This window comes from Malaclemys terrapin, chromosome 2, assembly GCF_027887155.1.
Source record: "Malaclemys terrapin pileata isolate rMalTer1 chromosome 2, rMalTer1.hap1, whole genome shotgun sequence".
In the NCBI taxonomy this organism is placed as follows: Eukaryota; Metazoa; Chordata; order Testudines; family Emydidae; genus Malaclemys; species Malaclemys terrapin.
The window spans coordinates 142,812,940-142,831,789 of record NC_071506.1 but is presented as its reverse complement, the minus strand read 5'-3'; the positions used below and the strand labels follow the sequence as shown (position 1 = coordinate 142,831,789).

At 58.1% G+C, this 18,850-nt stretch overlaps 1 protein-coding gene across 1 annotated transcript; it reads right to left on the bottom strand.

Annotated features, from left to right (window-relative positions):
• Window positions 1-610: 610 nt before the first annotated feature.
• On the bottom strand, window positions 611-11,588 carry VAMP5 (vesicle associated membrane protein 5). The gene is made up of 3 exons (XM_054017789.1): window positions 11,373-11,588; window positions 4,084-4,221; window positions 611-3,747 (listed from the first exon to the last, which is right to left on the bottom strand). Exons 1-3 carry the CDS (start codon window positions 11,373-11,375, stop codon window positions 3,523-3,525), a joined length of 366 nt encoding a protein of 121 aa, XP_053873764.1. The 5' UTR covers window positions 11,376-11,588; the 3' UTR covers window positions 611-3,522.
• Between the last annotated feature and the right edge of the window lie 7,262 nt (window positions 11,589-18,850).

The following is an 18,850-nucleotide window of genomic DNA, read 5'->3' as shown; positions in this document are numbered from 1 at the left end:
GAAGAGGTGCTCTGTGGGATAGCTGCCCATAATGCACCGCTCCCAATAGCGCTGCAATTCCCGCACATGTGGCCATGACAGTGCGCTGGGCAGCTGTCAGTGTGGACAGACTGCAGCGCTTTCCCTACTCAGCTGCATGAAGACAGGTTTAACTCACAGCGCTGTACAGCTGCAAGTGTAGCCAAGCCCTTAGTAGAAAAGGTCCGGGATTCCCCCCCCCTCCCCTTTCCTCCCATGCAGAGTGCGGCACTGCTAATTGGCCGCCTGGGCCGAGTTGAGCTGCTCCCATTGGGCCTCCAGCAGCCAGACTCCCTCCTCCCTCCCCGCCTCAGCACGCCACGGGGGAGGGGCTATGTGCTGGCAGCATGTTTAACTTTGGCTCCAGGGGAAGCCAGCGGCTAGAGCTGCATGGTGATAAGGGGAGTCCCGGGGGGCAGTCAGGGAGCAGGGAAAGGGTTGGATGGTGGGGTGGGGACTTTCTGGGGGTGGGGATGTGGAGAGGGGCTAGAAAATGCATCCCGAGTGATTCAAAGGCCCCAAACATTCCTGAAAGAGCTGGGAAAGTTGCAAGCTTTCTCTGCTGGGCTTTTCATCTGCAATGCAAACCTGCTTGAGGCACCGCACAAGAGATATTTATTGAGGAAGTTCATGCATCTCACAGCTTAAGCTCTTCTAAGTTTGCAGCCATGGCACAAAAGGATTTGGGAGCAGTTAACAATTCTGTGTGGTTAAGAAATTTTAATTTCCTGGGCCCTGCTACCTAATGCCACAGGGGAGACTGAGTGAGTAGCCCTGCTTGTCCTCTGCCCAGACACAATCCCTTCCCTGCTTCTTTCCCTTGTGTTTGCAAGGGTCTCATTAACATGCTGCAGCCGAATGCCCCTCCCCCAGGGCTTCCCTCCAGAGACACAGCCTCCTGGCTTCTCCTTCTTCCTCACTTTCTCCTTCTCTCTCTCTCTCTGCAGTTTTTCTCCATGCCCCATCCCTTTGTCTGTACTCCCTCCCCACCCCATGCACTCTATTAAGCACGGCTCTGCCTCTCTTGTTTATGGGCTCTGTGCTGGGAAGAGGCAGTGCTATTGTTGTGTTCTCTGCTAGGTCTGTTTGTACCAGACTCTTAGCAGTATCCCTCTGCCTGCTCGCAAAGGCTTCTGGCTAAACACTAAAGCCAGGTGCTAGGGCAGAAGCAGCTGCCCATGTACCTTCAATGGCAGGAGCTGTGTGTGGTCCCTCGCCCCCCCCCCACTTTGGATTACGGGGTGTGTCTCGGTGTATATTGCGGTTCCTGTCAGGGGCGGGGAGTGGTTGGATAGGCGTGGAAGTCCTGGGGGTCTGTCTGGGGACGGGGCAGTCAGAGGACAGGTAGGAGGTAGGGTCCTAGGGGGGCAGTTACGGTGGTGGGGTCTCAGGAGGGGGCAGTCAGGGGACAAGGAGCGGGGTGGTGTTGGAGTTCTGAGGGGGGCAGGAAGTGGGAGGGAGTGGATGTAATTGGTAATTTGATGTGAGGTGGCGCCTTTTTGTGTGTGTTCACTCCCCTTGATGTTAGAACCTGGCTACGCCACTGAGCCCAGGGTGGGAATGGCTGGCAGGTCTCTGGTGGCTCTGGAGTTGGCAGGTCTCAGCCCAGTTCTTAGCAGACAGGTGCCCACATCCCAAACACTACCCATTGTGCTGGGCACAGTAGGTTATTTATGAAGTGTATTACAGTAATGCCCAGGGACCCCAGTCCTGGAAAAGGACCCATCATGCTACGTATATTTTGGTAGCACCTAGGAGCCTCCCTCATGGAGCAAGACCCCATTGTTCTGGGCGCTGTACAGACCCAGAGCCAACAGAGGGGCCTTGCTCATAGGTGCTGGGGGTGCAGGGTTTAGTTTGGTACACTGGCTCTCAGCACCCCCACTACACAAATTGTTCTGCTCCAAAGAGTTAATCTACATACGAGATGAGACAAACAGTGGGAGACGGACCAGGAGCACCAGGAAACCACAAATGGCTATTTCCACTCAGCCATGGGCTCAGCACACCCACAACGTAACTGCTGTCGAGTTTGTTATAGGCATGATGGCAAAGGAGCGTGCCGACCTGTGCTCCGAGCACACCTTCGCTGCGAGCGTCTGGGTCACACTCTAAGAACATTAGAGCGGCCAGACTGGGTCAGACCAAAAGTCCATCTAGCCCAGTATCCTGTCTGCCGACAGTGGCCAATGCCAGGTTCCCCACAGGGAATGAACAGAACAGGGAATCAAGTGATCCATCCCCTGTCGCCCATTCCCAGCTTCTGGCAAACAGGGGCTAGGGACACCATCCCTGCCCATCCTGGCTAATAGCCATTGATGGACCTATCCTCCATAAGCTTATCTAGTTCTCTTTTGAACCATTACAGTTACAGGCATAAAGGATGTGGTGTGTGTCTCAGCTTAACCTGGAGATCCAATTTGACTCTTAACCTGGAGATCCAACTTGACTCTGGAGTGGTGGGGAGTTGGGGGAACAATGGGAAGGGATCGGGCACCCCTGCGCACAGATTGCTGCTGTGTGCAGAGAGCTCTAGGAGGTGGGGAAATCAAGCCAGCCATGTGAGGCCAGCAGACAAAGAGGTAGGGAAGATGGTGGAGACTCTATCGGTTTATCCGTCTCTCTGTCCATCCCCATTTGTCCCTCCCCAGCAGCCATATCGACCCACAAACACGGACATTTTACAAACAATCTGCCTTTACTGACCTGCCCACAGCAGTGCTGGGGCTGGTGCGAAAGGCTGCGGCGCAGGGCAGCAAGAGCTTTAAACAGATCTGGGGACCGGTCTTAAAACCAGGTCGAGTGGTTTTAGCACAACTAAACTAAAGTACAACTGTCTGCAAACCTCTCCCCCCACCCCCATTATTGTAACTAAAGCTTAAGGCACTTGTGAGCGTTCATCTACCTGACCTGCCAGGAAACCTAATGCAGGGGCCTTCTCCCTTGCTGGGGTCCCTTCCCAGGGACTGCATGCGTTATTGTAGGGTTGCTGGGGCTGATCCCAGTGGGTTGTTATTGGGGGATTGTATGTCAGAGCTCGGCTGCACACACTGGTTTGTTACTGTAGGGTTGCTCTTGAGCCCTGGGCTGTATAAGTAGGGGCACTGCCAGCAAATCGAGGGACGTGATCATTCCCCTCTATTTGACATCTGGAGTAGTGTGTCCAGTTTTGGGCCCAACACTACAAGAAGGATGTGGAAAAATTGGAAAGAGTCCAGCGGAGGGCAACGAAAGTGATTAGGGGGCTGGAGCACATGACTTATAAGGAGAGGCTGAGGGAACTGGGATTGTTTAGTCTGCAGAAGGGTTGCTCCCTGGAGCTGGACTGTCGATACTGTTTCCCAGTGTTGTGACCCATCTGCAAAGGGGCCTTTCCAAATAGCTAAAGAAAAGCCCCAGCTCCAATGGCAGCCCCTGCAGTCTCCATGCGCACGATGTCCATATTGCGCTGAGCCCAGGGCACCTGCATCCCTAGCAGAGAGGGCACTGGGTTGTCTCCTTCCCTCAGTCAGCCTGCGTGATGGTGACCTGGCTCTTGGTGGCCTGGTTCCCGGAGGCCCGGTTCTCAGCGGCCTGGTTCCCGGCCCCGCGCAGCGACAGCCATAGAACCACGGCCAGGATGATCAACACCACGACCACCACTACCACCGCCAGGAATATCTTATACTTCCTGTTCTCCCAGCGCTTCTTCTGCGCCACCGTCTTCGTCGTCCTGCTAAAGGTAGAGCTCTAGGAGGAAACAAAGCAAGAGTTGTCAAGGGGTGGCTGGGGACCCGCCCCCAGGCCCAAGGAACTCGCCCCAGGCTTCAGCTTCCCTCCGCTCAATCCCTGTATGGCTGCCACTTGTAACGCCGGTTTCATTATTGCCCCCTGCTGGCCAGAGTCGGAACAGGCAGCTGTGTGTCATGGGGCCCGTATTGCTAACGGGAATTCTCCTTTTGGCCCTGCACTGGGAGCCCATTTGCACACCTGTGGGTCTTGGATTCGTTCCCCCAGGAAAGTGATGGTGCACAAGCAAGCCCCCCCCCTCCCCAATTGCTCCCTCTCCTCACCCCCCCAGCGTACCATGTTGCGGAGCTCATCTGCTCTGTCATCCAGGGTGCTGAGCTTGGCCTCCCGGTCCAGCACCTTGGAATAGTTGACCAGCATAATCTGAGTCACCTCCTCTGTCTCCTTCTGGCATTGCTCCAGCTTCTCCTCCACCTGTGGGGAGGACAGGGTTAAACACAGGAAGGCTGGCTTCAGCCGTCTGGGCCAGCTGCTGGGAGGATTGGTGGTGTGAACCCAATGTCACATTGGGGGCCCCTTTTGGCCTTCAGGACGGCAGGAGCAGGTCCTGGGGGCTAAGGGGAGCTCACTTGTTCTAAGGCTTAACTCACTGTTTCCTGAATTTTGCCAAGCTGTGCCCCCTGGGCTCATCTCTTACTCCTCTGGGCTGCGGGAAGATCCCACTCTGCACTCACCCAGGCAGTGGCAGCTCCCCACTCCGGGCGTCACGACCTGGCGCACATGGTCACAGTGCCACTCGGCCTTGGCCCATCTGCCCCTCCGTAGCTGGAGACCCACAACCCCCCCGGCACCCTTTGATCCACAGTTTGGGAACAGATGGGTTAATCCCAGGCACAACAGCAGCTGGTCCGGGGACCAGTTCGTACAGTGGGCTTAGGAACCAGCCCAGCCTTCCCTTGTGGTCCATGGAGGAAATGATTTTGAAAGCCCAGGAGTAGGCGGGGGAGGGCTCCCTCCTCCCCATAGGGCAGCATATTGTATTTAGCTCTGCCTTTGGTCTCTTGTGCCCTGCACCTTCAGATCCCTCAGGGCCATGCCAGCTGCAGAGACCACAGCAGGATTGTGTCTGTGGATACTTTACTTATGTTCTTTCTTGATTCATTTCTCCTTAACTTCGAGACACATCATGCCCAAGAGGCCTCATTTGCTCTGTGCTGGGGAGGGTGCAGCCCCTGGCTGAGAGGTGCTGATCAGAGCACACTCTCTCTGGCACATCCTGTGTGGGTTACTCATGGAGGACTGGGTGGCCAGAGCAGGAAATAACCACAAGGATAAATTCTTGGAGCAGACAAGCGGATGCCCTCTGACCTCCACAATTCCTGGAGCGATGTTCCTGGCTCCTGGGCTGGCGGGATTCAAATCCCCCAGGGAAATATTCTTTCCACAAAGAGGTAAAAGGAATCAGACCAGACCCCAATCAAAGGGTGGAGACGCCTGAGCCAGTCTCTGATCGCTGGGTGGGACAAGTGCACTGAGCCAACTCCAGCAGGAAAGGGGAACAGTGGAGGAAAAATCCTTCAACGATTGCAGGATGCGGGGCCGGAAGCTAAGATCTCAGCGCAACCAGCAACAGCTGGGCTTCGGAGGCGAGACTTTCACGGAAATGCACAGCATACTGCAGGGAGCAGGCTGTGGGGCTCAGGATGGGGCGCTGTCCCCTTGCAGTCAGGGAGCGCTCTGCTGCATGGAGCAGGGTAGGATCTGTGTGCCCAGCCCCACTGCTGTGATTACTGCACCCCTCTCCCCTCCCAGAGGTGGGGCTAGAACCCAAGAGTACTGGCTCCCTGCCCCACCCCCGCTCTACCCAACAGATCCCACTCCTCCCAGCATGGCCAATGCACATGTCCGCAGCCCCTCAAAGGCTCAGTAACGGATGTTGAAGATGACACCACACAAAGGACCCTGCTGCTCTCAGCCCCCTGGTCCCCGAGCTGGAAAACTCCCAGCTCATAGCTCCCCACAGGTGCCCATCTCCTAGCACCTGCTGCGTAGCCCCCCAAGGAGAACAGGCATGGGGCTGTCTCCTGCCCCCCAGCCAGCCCCCCCTTTCTCCCCATCTCACTGTGGGGGGGCTGGGCTAACATATCCCTCTCACTGGGCACTGGGATTGGGGTGCAGCATGCGGGGCTTGGGGTGCGGAGGGCAGGGACAGGGGGGTTAGGAGTTGGGTACGGAGTGCGGAGGTTGGGGTGTGGGGGTGCGGAGTTGGGGTATGCCATGCAGGGGATGGGGTGTGGAGCACAGGGATTGGGGGTTAGGAGTTGGGGTACAGGATGCAGGGGTTGGGGTGCGGAGGGCAGGAATTGGGGGGTTAGGAGTTGGGGTACAGAGTGCGGGGGTTGGGGTGCGCAGGGACTGGGCATGCGGGGGTTGGGGTACTGTGTGCAGGGGTTGGGGTGCGGAGGGCAGGGACTGGGTGTGCGAGGGTTGGGGTGTGGGGGCTGGAATTGGGGTTGCATTTGCCCATGCTGTGGGATTAGCTCAGGGACAGTGCCCCCCTCCCTTCGCCCCAGCCATGGCTGTCCCCAACCCAGTCCTCATTTCCCCCCCCCCAGCCTCTCTCTCTCTCCCTGCCCGCTCTGCTCAGCTGAGGACAATGCTCAGGGTTCCTCCTGCCCACCCCTGCCCCGGGGCGCCGAGACACCCCATGCTAATTTGGTCCCAGCCTTTCTCATAGGCCATGGCCTGGCGCCAGCACTGGGCCAGGGGACATTTCCTGTGGGGGACCGAGGTGTCGGGACGTCTGGCTGCTGGAGCACGTCCCAGTCTCTGGGCCGGGGAGGGAGGGTTTACGGGAATCAGCCATGTCACTATTGTTTGTTCTGGGCTCCTTTGATTGATGCCTGGAGGCAGCGAGAGCTGGAAAAACAAGTCACCAGGGTAGGGAATTCCCAGCGCTGCCAGCGTGGGCTGGACCGGGGGCCCTACAAGATGGGTTCAGTTCCTGGCTCTGCTGTGGATCCCCCACGTGACCACAGACCAGTCACTGCATCTGGCTGGGCCTCAGCACCCAACCTGCAATGGGATCCTTCCTCCTTCCATCCAGTCAGACCAAGCTCTCTGGGGCAAGGAGAGTCTCTGGGGATCTGGGCAGCACCCGGCACGACGGGGCCCTGATCTCAGGCGGAGTCTGGGCAACACCCGGTACAAGGGGGCCCTGATCTCAGGCGGGGTCTGGCCAGCGCCCGGCCCCACGGGGCCCTGATCTCGGGCAGGGTTTCTAGGTGTGACTGGAATAAACACCCCTCTCCATGCAGTGGCAATAGCCCGTTAGGCGGCAAGGCAGATCTGGGGCGGATCGCAGCGGGGGCTGAGACAGGAGGATCGAAGGGGGTTTTGGAGCAGAGGAAATGCAGGGCTAGTGGCATGTGCTGAGCCCGTGCTGACACAGGCAGGTGGGTTCAGAGGCCCACATACCAATGAGGGAATCAGTTTGGGGGGAGGAGGGGCTGTATTTCTTGGGGAGCCTGGGGTGTGACTTTCCAGGCTACTGCAGGTGCTTGGCTCCTTGGAGACTCCCTGCCCTGCAGCCCCCACCCTGGGGTGTCCTCCCAGCGGAGCAGCACCAGCCCCTCGCAGCCCAGGGGACGGGAAGGGGCACGACCTGCCCTGAGCAGCAGGGCCCCCGGCAGCCTGAGGGGCAGAACAAGCCGCCTTTCCCCACTCCCTGCAGTGGGGCAGAACAACAGATAAACCCCCATGTGCGGGGGGCTATGCTCCCCAGGGAGTGGGTGCAGCCAGTGGGCAGAACCCCCTTTGTCAGGCAGGGTCTTTCTCCACCCTGCTCTCGGTCAGTCCCATCGTCCCTGCTCGGCTCACAACCAGGTCAAACAGACCCCCAGGCTGGCAGCAAACCCCAACCCACCGATCTCGGGCGGGCACTGGGGATGTTGCTTTATTAGGGGTATTACGGTAGCAGGTAGAGGCCCCAGCTGAGATGGGCAGCCCACCATACAGGTGCTGGCCAGACACAGCCAGAGACACCCCCTGCCCCCAAGAGCCGAGAGCCTCATCTGAGAATAGAGACAAAGGGCCGTTATCCCTCTTTCACAAATGGGGAAACTGAGGCCCAGAACAATTCAATGACTGGACCAGCATCTGTGCAGAGCCAGGAATTCACCTGGCTCTCCTGAGGCCCAGTCCAGCCCCTGATCTGCCAGGCCACCGTGTGAATCTCTTTGTGAAGCTCAGAACCCTTGACACTGACACCAGCCCCCCCGATCTAACAGGGCTCATCCCAGTGGCTCGGGATCCTGATCCCGCATCACACATGGGGAAACCGAGGCCCAGAGCAGGGGAGGGACTTGCCTGAAGTCACCCAGAGAGGCAGAGCCGGGAATAGAACCCAGGAGTCCTGCCTGCCAGCACAGTCCGGTGGGAAAGCGCCAAGTCCTGTGATGGCTGCTCAGAGCAGCATGTCCCCAGGGAGCCTTGAATAATTTAAATTCCACACACCAGCCCCCTCCTTCCCCCCAGCAGGATGTCCAGCAGCCCTGGGCTAGGCTGAGCCCCCCAGGAGGCAGCCAGGGCCAGCCTGCTTGCTCCTGTCCCTCCCCGTTCTTTGGCTTAGGGTCGTGCAACACCCAGCCCCACGGAGGCCCCAGTCTCAGTCTGGGCACCTGGGCACCGGGGGATTAACAGCACTGGTGGGCACAGCAGATGGCAAATGTCCCTGCCTAGATGAGGCCGGCCCTCCCTGCCAGCGCATGGCTGACACTTGGGGTGGAACAAGCCTTTAAAAGTGGAAGCAACTGAGGGGAGGAGGGGCGGGGGGGGGGGACACAGTTCCCACAGCCCCAGTTCCTCTCTGCAGTGCTAAAGGAAGCGAAGCTCCTTAGCCACAGGAGCACGCTATCTACCCACATCCCCAGGGCCAAGGCAGGGCCAGGCTCCCGGGGTCCCATCTGCCATCGCCCACCCAGCCGGGGCTAAAGCTGAGCCTTTTGCACTGGTGGGGAGGGGGGTGGAGGGGCTGAGTCTGGGCTGTTTGGTGGACCTGCCCTGCTGGTTCCCAGGATCGGGCCCTGCAGCCCGCAGACAAACACCCAACTCCCTGCGAGGGAGGGGGGCGGGTGCCTCCGAGAGACCCAGGCGCAGTATTTACAGCCCAGCGCACGGCGGCTGGAGTCCACAGGCCAGACCCCTGGCTGGCGCACATCACACAGCTGGCTCGCCCAGGCTGGCCGCACGATGCCACATCTGGAACACCAAGGCGGGTACGGGACAATAGCCCAGCCCTTCCTCAGAGGAGAGCTGCCAGACCCCGCTCCCCACAGACCCCCCACTCCACAGGCCCTTCCTCATCTCCCCCAGGAGGGGTTGGGGCCAGGACCGGCTGCCTACCAAAGCAGATTAACCCTGTAGGGACTGTCACATGCACCAGCATGGCCTTTGAAGGCCCTTCTTCTGTGCATCAGAGTGGGTGAGACAGAACCACAGGCCTCCCCAAGATCTGCCCCAACAGCTGGGGGTCACTACAGGAGATCCAGGGGGACTGACTCCTACATCTGGGGCGCACTCAGGCTCCCTGACCCCTGGGGAAGGGGTTTGCAAGGGGAGCTAAGGCACAGGCAAGCTGCCACTCACGGGTCCCTGCACCAGCAATCCCTCCCCATACCTGTGAGCAGCTGCTGGGCAAACTCCCCGATCTGTCGGGCCCAGAGATGCTACAGAGCCACAAGGGGGAAATCTCTGGGCTTGTCCACACTACAGTTGCAACCACATCAGGGCCCCAGCAGCCCAGGCGTCCTGTGGGTGTGCTCGTCCCGGGGGGACCCTGCGAAGGGAGGGGCGGCCTGGCAGCCTCAGTGGGCCTGCAGGCAGCACAGCTCTTGGGAAGCAGGGCGAAGTGAAAGCCCTCCCGAGACACGTCGTGGTGCCGTGACGCTGGCGAGCCTGACACAAGAGCTGGGGCTTTCGCACAGAGATAAACGGAGGCCGACAGCTGGGCAGACTCTTAGCTTAGGGCAAGGCCTTGAGGCGTCAGCTGGGGTGGTGCCCTCAGAGCAGCACAACCCCACAGCGCAGGAGCGATGGGAGCCTTACACCGGTACAGCCGAGGGCTGTCTCCCTGGGGAAACTGACCAGCACAGCTAGCGTGGATCAGCTGCTTTCCCCCCGGCGAGCTCCCTGCAGGGACACCGCCACTTTCCTCTAGAAACGACCTCAAGCAAACAAAATCTTGCTCCACAAACCCTGAGCCTGCCAGGGCAAGGAATCTCTGCCAGCCCCTCCACACACACAGCAGGTCGATCGGCTCAGCAGTGGCCCCACCGACACTTTTTACTCTTTCTTTTAGAGGAAATGGGAGGGGTCTGCGGAGATATTTATTTATATCTATTTGTACATTGAATAAGGTCGGGGGGGCATGGGAGGGAGAAGCACCGAGCTCAGGTATCAGGGGCCAGGCCACCTGGCAAGGTTGAGACACGAGGCCGAGGGCTTGGCCACACAAAGACATTTACCAGCCTAATTACAGCACTATAGTGACACCGGGCTAATTCCCCACTTCAGTGCAAGGGTCTTTTCTTGGCTTAGCACTGAAGAGACATAAACTAAACCAGAGCAAGCCCCTTTATACCAAAATCCACACGTCCACATAGAGTGTATAACCCATGAGGCAGAGCACAGGACTGGCATGTGGGAGACCTGAGGTCTAGTCCCAGCTCTGCCACTGAAGTTCTGAGTGACTTTGGGCTGTCTCTTCCCTGCTGTGTGCCTCAGTTTTCCCCACTGGTAAAATGGGGTAAGGACACCGACCTGCTTAGTAAAGCACTGTGAGATCTACTGATGGAAAGCCCAGGAGGTTGTACCTAAGCCCTCCTAGCGGAGACAGCAGAAGAACTGGTGTAGCGCATGTCGGATAGCCCAGCAAAACTGCCCTGGTTCAAGAGCTCAGCACAGGTTGTCCCAGGGTGGCTGTGTGTACACAAAGCCTCTGCTGACTCCGATTAACTGGTAAACGATTGACTCGATGGGGACAAACGGTTGCCTGGAGCTGGGATCAGGATGTGGCCTTTGGTTTCTGGTTCACCCGTCCTGCGTCCGGGAGGGGAGGGGCTGAGCAGCAGGGCCGTAGCAACAAAGAACGTGGCCCCCTCCGAACGGTGCCCCCCTCCGAACATATGTCCGGGCGGGGCCCCTTACAATGCAGAAACTGGAATGCGGTGTTTATTCTGCCACTTTTAGGGGCCCCCTTCCTTGCGGGGCCCCCTCCGGTCGGAGGGCGCTCGCTACACCTCTGCTCGGCAGGAAAGCGACTGTGGCGGGGCAGGCGACCGGAGAGCAGCGGGGGTTGCCACAAGCAGGGAGGAAAACGGGGAGATAGAGGAGGGCACAAAGCTCAGTTCTGGGGGGCGGGAGGCGGCACCGAACTCGGGTGGGGGGTGTCAGGCACTGAACAGCACCATGTGCCCCCCCCCGGGCCAGCGGCACACCGGCCCCCCAGCGCCCGGGGGCCAGACCGGGGCCCCGTGACCCCGCAGGGCCGTGGGCAGGGTACCGGAGTCCCCGCGGATAGAAACCGAAACTGCTGCCCGCGGCCGCCCGCGCCCTCCGCCGCTCACCATGGCGCCGGCTCTCGGGAAGCCCCGATCCGCTCTGCCCGGGCCGGGGTCCTGCTACGCCGGGGGGTCCGACTCCACCAGTTGCTCCGGGGCCCTGGGCGCTGCCGGGCAGTCGGGGCTTTCCCAGCTGTGGACGCGGGGTCCCGGGCGGCTGCCTCCCAGCCTGCCCCACAGCGGCCACTGGAGAGGGAAGGGCGGGGCGGGCGAGGGGCCGAGAGGGGCAGGGCCACGAGAAGCGCCTGCCCAGAAAGCCAAGGAGCGCCCTGGAGCCGGCTCAGCCCAGTCCGCAGCGCACTTCTCTCTGCCGTCCTGGCGGCGTCACTCCGGAGTCACACCAGGGGGCAGTGTTGGGCGCTGGGCTCTCAGCCTCTCTCTTCCGTTCTAGTCTTTTCACTTTCATTCCTGTCCTAAATCTATTCTGGAGTGAATCTGGCAGGGCAGGAAGGGGCCGGATCAGCAGCGGCAGAGGTGGACGTCTCTGGGCAATGGGCTGGGTTCCATATCTGGCTCTGCCGCTGCCCTGCTGGGTGATCTTGGCCAAGTCCCCACCCCTCACCGTGCCTCAGTTTCCCTTTCTGCAATATGGGGATAATGACCCCTCCTTTAGTGAATTGCTTGGAGATCTGTGGATGGGAGCTCAAGACAGGCCTAATTCGGGGAGAGGATGTTTAGCCCCCAGCCCTGATTTGCTCCTGCAGCACCTTCGGGTGTGAATGCAGGGCTCAGCTGTCACGAACCCCAGAGGGATTCTTCCCTGAGCCTGGGGCACTGCCGGTGTAAGCTGTCCGCAGCAGGGGCCCGCTGGCTGCAGGTTGGAAGGGAGCTCAGAAGGGGAGGCTGTGAGGGACATTTGGGGGTGGGGTAGAGAGATGGGCAGGGATCTGGGAGGAGAGAGCCTGACCCTGGCTCTGGGGAGAAGCAGGTGGCGAATGCTGCTTTGTATTTAATTGCCACTCCTGGGAATTGCTCACAGTTTCCAACCGGCTCATTAGTTTCTTTCCATGTGCCCAGGTGAACGCTGGACTCCCAGGCCAGCGCCGGGGAAGCAGGAAGGTGAGGGCAGGGTGTGTGGCCTTCTCCGCGGCATGTGGCAGAGGGAGCAGCGCACAGAAAACACTGCGCGTCAGTTACTACAGGCCACTGCTGCCCCACCTGGCTTCTCAGGGGGCAGGTTGCATGGGGGGGGGAGGTGTCAATTTCTGGTATCTCACTGCACTAAAAGCCCCCCCTTTCACTCTTCCAGTCCAAGTGCCTTGCCAAAGGCTCTGGAGGACGCAAAGCAGTCAGGGAAAGAGGGAAGGCCCTGGATCAGTAGCTGTTAGATAGGAAACAAAGGGCAGGAGGTGAATGGCAGGGTCCCCCCAGACTGGGCTGTTCAACAAATTCATTAACGATCTGGAAAAGGGCGTGATCAGTGAAGAGGCAACATTTGCCTATGAACTAATATTGTACAAGACAGCTGAGTTCCGGGGGATCTCCCTGGCCAGGGGACTGAAATTCAACATGTCGAGGTGCAAAGTAATGCACCTTGGGGGAAACAAGCCCAACTCCACAGAGATGGGATCTAGCTCAAGAAGGAGACTGGAGTCATGGGGCTAAAACTCCAGCTCAGTTCCCAGCAGTGAGGAGAAAGACGACTAGGAACTACTAGCACAGGGATAGAAAATAAGACAAAAGTTATCACACCCCCACATCAATCCCTGGTGCGCCCACCCCTGATCGCCCCAGCTCCAAAAGGATAGAGTGGAGCTGGCAAAGAGTCAGAGAAGGGGAACAAAGATGGTCAAGGGTGTGGAACAGCTTCCCTATGCGGCGAGAGTGCAAAGTTCAGAGCTGTTCAGCTTAGAAAAGAGACAAATACGGGGGATGGGCTAGAGACACATATGCCCACAAAGGATGTGGGACAAGTGACTGGAGACGTGTTATTTACCCTTTCCCACAATACAAAAACCAGGGGCCACCCGATGAAATTAAGAAGCTGCAGCAGGTTAATACAAACAAGACGAAATACTTCCTCACACAATTAATCTGTGGAACTCCTTGCCAGGGGATGTTGTGAAGGCCAAAAGTATAACTGGATTCAAAAAAGAATGAGATAAGTTCACAGAGGCTAGGGCCCTCAATGGCTATTAGCCAGGATGATCAGAGCCACAACCCCATGCTCAGGGCGACCTAAATCTCTGACTGCCAGAAACCAGGAGGAGAAGATGGGTGGATCTCTCCAGAATCGCCCAGTGCAGTGAGCTCTGCCTGAAGCACTGGCCATGTCTCACGTCATGCTGCAGGGGGCGCACTAAGGCCTTGCCAACACACAGAAGTGGCATTTGAGCATTCACACCAGGGAAGTGCATTGTATCCCCACACCAGCCCACGGGGTTAACGAGAGTGGGGTGCATTGCTCATTTCCGCTGTCATGTATTGCAGGATCCCAGCTCTGTGGTGTGGGGTTCCCACTGATGGCACAGGGGATGGTGGGAGCGGGGGTTTCAAACACCCATAACCCACTGGGCCAATGGCAGGAACGTTGGTGTCAGCCCTGTGGCTTTGGCACAGTTACACCTGAGATGGGGCAAATCCGGCACTGGTGCCAAATCCACTGAGCCCCAGGCTGTTGCACTTGGGATCGCCCTGCCCCAGCGTGACGGTTGTTTACTGTTTAATTACCTAATGGGAAGTGGGCTCTAACGAGGCCTCTCAGCTCCTGGGGGCCGGGGAGATGGCTGGGGAGTTGCACACTTCCCTTCTTACGCCGTGATGGCACAGCTGCTGCACAGCTCCTGCGGGGGCTGGCACAGGGCTCCGCGCTGGGAAGGTGGGTGGGGTGGGAACCGGTGCCCGGATTGTCTAGAGCTGGTCTCAGTCAGCCTGGGCCGGCTTTCAGGCTCATGGAGCTGGGGCCAAGGCTTCAGCTTTCGTTACACAGTAATTAAGGCTCTAGCCGTGGTGCTGTAAAGAGCCAGCAGAAGGTGACTTGAGCAGAACTGATGCAGCTATGGGTCCCTGAGTCTGCAGGCAGCTACTGTGCAGGCCCCATTCCCCTCCCCCATGTTAATTCTGAAACCTAATGTTCACTGTGTAATTGGAGCTGTTCACTAGTTCACTGTAGATCGAATTCCATGACATGGGGGGGGCTGATGATAGCAGCAAGAGCTGGGCACAGGCTAGGCCAGTGGCAGCTCAGGCTGGCAGCTTGGGTGTGTGGCACCTGATCAGTGATGAGACCTGGTCTATGGGTGGCGCTGACAAGCATGCACCCCCCCCTCCCGTCCCATTCCCCAGGGCTCCAGGCAGCAGATTTCTACACGAGGCAGCACTGGCTGACTGACAAAGAATGGTCAGGTGCTGGCCCAGGCCCAGAATGCGCCAGTCCCACCAGATGGTTCGCAGCATGGATGGGGGTGTGCAGGGCAGACGGACTGTGGTGGGGAGCCTGCCGGGTCGGGGTGGGGACTTGTAGGTATTGGAGTCTGTTGTTAGCTGCTCCCTTCTCCTGGGCCCAGGGAAGAGTTGAGGGGAGGGGGGCAGGGTTGTGGCTGGTGTAGAACTGATGAATGAAATTGTTTTTAATCGTTTACTTTATTAATGTAACTTCATAAGTAAAGTTTTATGAATGAAACAATATTCATTCATAAAACCGGTTACCCCAATAACTGGCTAATTAACAGTTAGGATGCTTGTTAAGAGCCATAGCTGTTCAGTCAGCTGCCTTTGTAAATTTCACTATCAATCCAATTCCTGCTTAAATCACTGAGACTTGCACTGTTTCAGGATTGTAATTTCTGTTCACCATTTATTACACTTGCCTATAGTGTAACTTCTGTTCACTGTTTGCCATATTGTAATTCAAACCCCAGTTTAAAACGCTTACTCCATTTTGTAAGGGCTTGCTGCAACCTTCATTTTTGCAAACCCTGCTGTAATCTTATTAGTTTAGTTTAGATGTGTGAATGAGGTATGTATGGATGATGGAGTCAACCTCCAGCCCCAGCCTGTCCTGATTAAATAGAGTTCAAACACCAATGGCTGAAGATGCAGACAAGAGCCCTAACAAAGTAAGAAGAATCGACCCTAAAAAGAAAAGGTACAATAGAAGAAAGATCAAAGCCCGGTCCGGTCTGAGGCTGGAAAGTCATGTCTGCAATTGACAGATGATCAATCACAAACCTGGAGGCAGCGTGACACAGCAAGACCTATTGACTCTGGATTCAAACTAAAGCCTACAAAAAGAATGGGTGAGATGGAAAACTTTGGAGGAGGGTAACATTCTGCTGCCAACATGGAAGGGCATCGGTGCATGCCCAACAGAGACCCAGCTCGTCCTTGTGCCCGGCTTTCCTGGCCAGTTAGCCGCCACAAGCTACGAACCCAACCTGCAAACTCAAGCCACAGACTCAAGCAGGACTGGTAACTATGCAGCAGCTGCAGAACATCTGATGGATGTGTGTGTGTGTGTATAGGTATTAGGTATAATGTGTGTGTATAAGGATTAAGATATTAGTTATTGGTCATAAATCAAATTGTTATCATAATAAATGAGGCATCTTTATCTTGTCCTCTTTAATAAGATCCTGCTAGTTTTCATTGGTATAACACTGGGGTAACTGGGATGCGGGGGGAGGGGCACTGAACAAAGTGCCCAGGACTTTACCCATTTCAGGGTGTAACTGCATGGGGGCGGGTAGATCCGGGGGTGGATCGAGTGAGGGAGGCCAGGGCCAGTGCTGGGGCTGCAGAGGGGATAGATCAGGGAGTGGGGGTGGGAATCGTGCTGGCACTGAAGGGGGTAGACCCAGCGGGGATGGGGTGGCAGAGCTGGGCTGCAGCAGTGTAAACCCAGCTGAATAGTGCTGGCGCCAGTCCCTTTGGCTCATCGCATCTCTGCCCTGGCAGGGACCAGGTGGCACCGGCCTCCCCAGCCCTGAGGCGCTGCAGCCAGTGCCTGCAGCTGGGAGCCACCTGGCAGTGCCCACACGACGGCAGATGCTCCCACCATCCTCCCAGTGGCCAGGAGCTGCCAACCCCCCTCTACTTCCTGCCTCCCTGAGCCATCAGACAAGGCCTCAGCCCAGCCTCCGTGGCACCTGCCCAGAGCTGAGGCCCAAGCAGGGAACGCGAGCTGTTCCCCACACACTGCACATTGTCTGTGCCACCCACCCCGGCTGCCCGGGCCGGCTCTGGCACAGAAGCCAGCGTCTCAGTGCCGTGGGCAGCTGCGTAGGGGAACACAGAGCTCCCACAGCCCCATCCAGGAGCGGAAGCCCAGCCTCGGAGCCAGCTGCCCCACTAGCAGATCGTGCCTGGTATCCTGGCTCCCACAGCAGCCAGTTCCAGCTGCTGCTAAGGAACGGGCAGGAAGCCCATGGCCTAGGGCCATTGTGGTGTCACCTGCCTATGGAGGGGGTTTCGCCACATCCCACCAGCCGGGGGCTAGCTCATATCCTGAGGCAGGACTCAGCGTAACAGGTTAGAAGTCTCTGAGGTCCCCCGGCAGCTCTCATCACCAGCTCAATGTCTCAGCCTGCCCGCAAACGCTGCTGAGCTTCTGGCCTCAGGGACACCCTGGGGCAGGGAGTTCCACATGTTAACACATGCTGGTGTGAAACAGAACAGAGCCATGGTGGGGGAGCAGAGGGCATGGCCCAGCCACAAAAGGGTCCATCTGCTCACAGACACGCCCGGTCCTCAAGATCTCTGACCAGTCAATGGAAGTTTGTACAGTGATGGAATTGCTTCGAGCTGGTGTCTCATTAGCTGAACAGGTTGCTACCTCTAGGAGGAGCTTGTTTAATTTTTCGCATTTGTTTGGTTCTTTTAAGTATCCCTCATTGGATTTGAGCCCTTGATCAAACATTAAAACCAATAGCTGTTACTGCCCTCTGCTGGGTGGAATCAGGTCTGCTCTCCTCTGTGTCATAGCCCCAAAGGGCTAAAGGGGATTCTCCAACAGCCAACCGAGGCAGAGAGGCAGCCACATCTCTCTGCTCAGCAGAATCTGGTTACCCCTGGCCAGGGGATTGTCCGGGAATGGCTCCTGGGAGGGTGCTGCATGGGGAATCGGTGACGGTACCTTCTAGTGGCTGAGCCCAGAGTGGACAAGGGGCCAGTAAAAGGCAAGGCTCCTGAAGCTCAAGTGCTAGGGGCCTGGGCTTTGGGCCAAGGGATCCCCTCTCCCTGTGTGTGTGTGTGGGGGGGGAAGATCACCCAGTAATCTCCCCTCCATTGGCTACAGCATGTGGCCCCTGGGCAGTCAGGGCAACATCAGCCTTCACCAGCTGCCCTTGCCAACTTCACCCATGTGGGCAGTGGTGACAGCCTTGGGCACTGGCTGCAGCCCCACAGGGCTGGGGGGACCCAGTGCCATGGATGATGTGTCCCGCAGCACCCCCCCCCACATCCCCACCATGGGATCAGCCCATTCACAGGGGATGGAATAGCATCGGCTATGGTTTCTGTATAGGAAATGCTAAGGTGGGGAGAAGCCCGTGAAGCATGGGGCTGGGGTCGCAGCATGGGGCTGGGATAGCTCCGAAATCTGCCTCCTCCAACCCCATCTTCACCACAAAGCGGCTGGAGGAAGGGGACACTCGGTGGTGCTGGTCACCACGGCCCCCTCCCAGCCTGGCCTGTGCCCAAGCAGATGCTTTACGTCTCTCTGGCAGCGGGAATCAGGGACAACAAAGAGCAATAACCCACTGGCTGTGGGAGGGGCTTCTGCCCATGCAAGGGGTTGGGGTGGGGCAGGGCCAGGTCCTCGCTTCATACAGGTGTCATATCCCACAGGGCGGGGCTGTGGTGAACACTAAGGGGGCTCCTCAACAAGGCAGAGACAAACGCTGGGCGTCTCTCTCTAGTTCTCCGCCTGCACTGTCACCGTTGAGATTCTGCCTTGGGTGAAGCAGTCCCAGGAGGGAACGCTGCGCCCTGCCCCACATGCTAGCCCCAGCCACTAGCCCCTAGCCCTCCCCCAGCTCTCACAATCAAGCTGCTGCCACGTTTGTGCCAAGAGACATAGGCAGGACTCCTGGGTTCTCTTCCTGGCTCCGGCACGGCCTTGGCAAGCCACTTCCATGCCCCAGTTTCAGGGAGTGCAGCATGGCAGATCCTCACGTGGGAGGGGCCCTGGAAAGAGCTAGGGGCAGGGCTGGCTGCCGGGCGAATCCTGCACTCTCAGCCCCAGAGGGTGAGGGGCTGAGGGTTACAAGTTGGTCACAGCCTGGAACGAAGGACCACCACAAACACCCCTCCCACCTCCCGCTCCCCATGCCAGCACACTGCCAGCCTGTGCAGTCCCAGCCTCTCCCAGCAGGGGGCACTGTGGGGAGCAGGCGAGCAGCACAGGCTGGTGCAGGGATCCCAGCTACTCCAGACCCAGCCTCTCCCAGCAGGGGCCACTGTGGGGAGAGATTTCACCTGGACTCAGCAGACAGAACAGAGCAGAGGCGGAGGCTGGTTCCTTCCAATAAATCTCTATTCTCCAG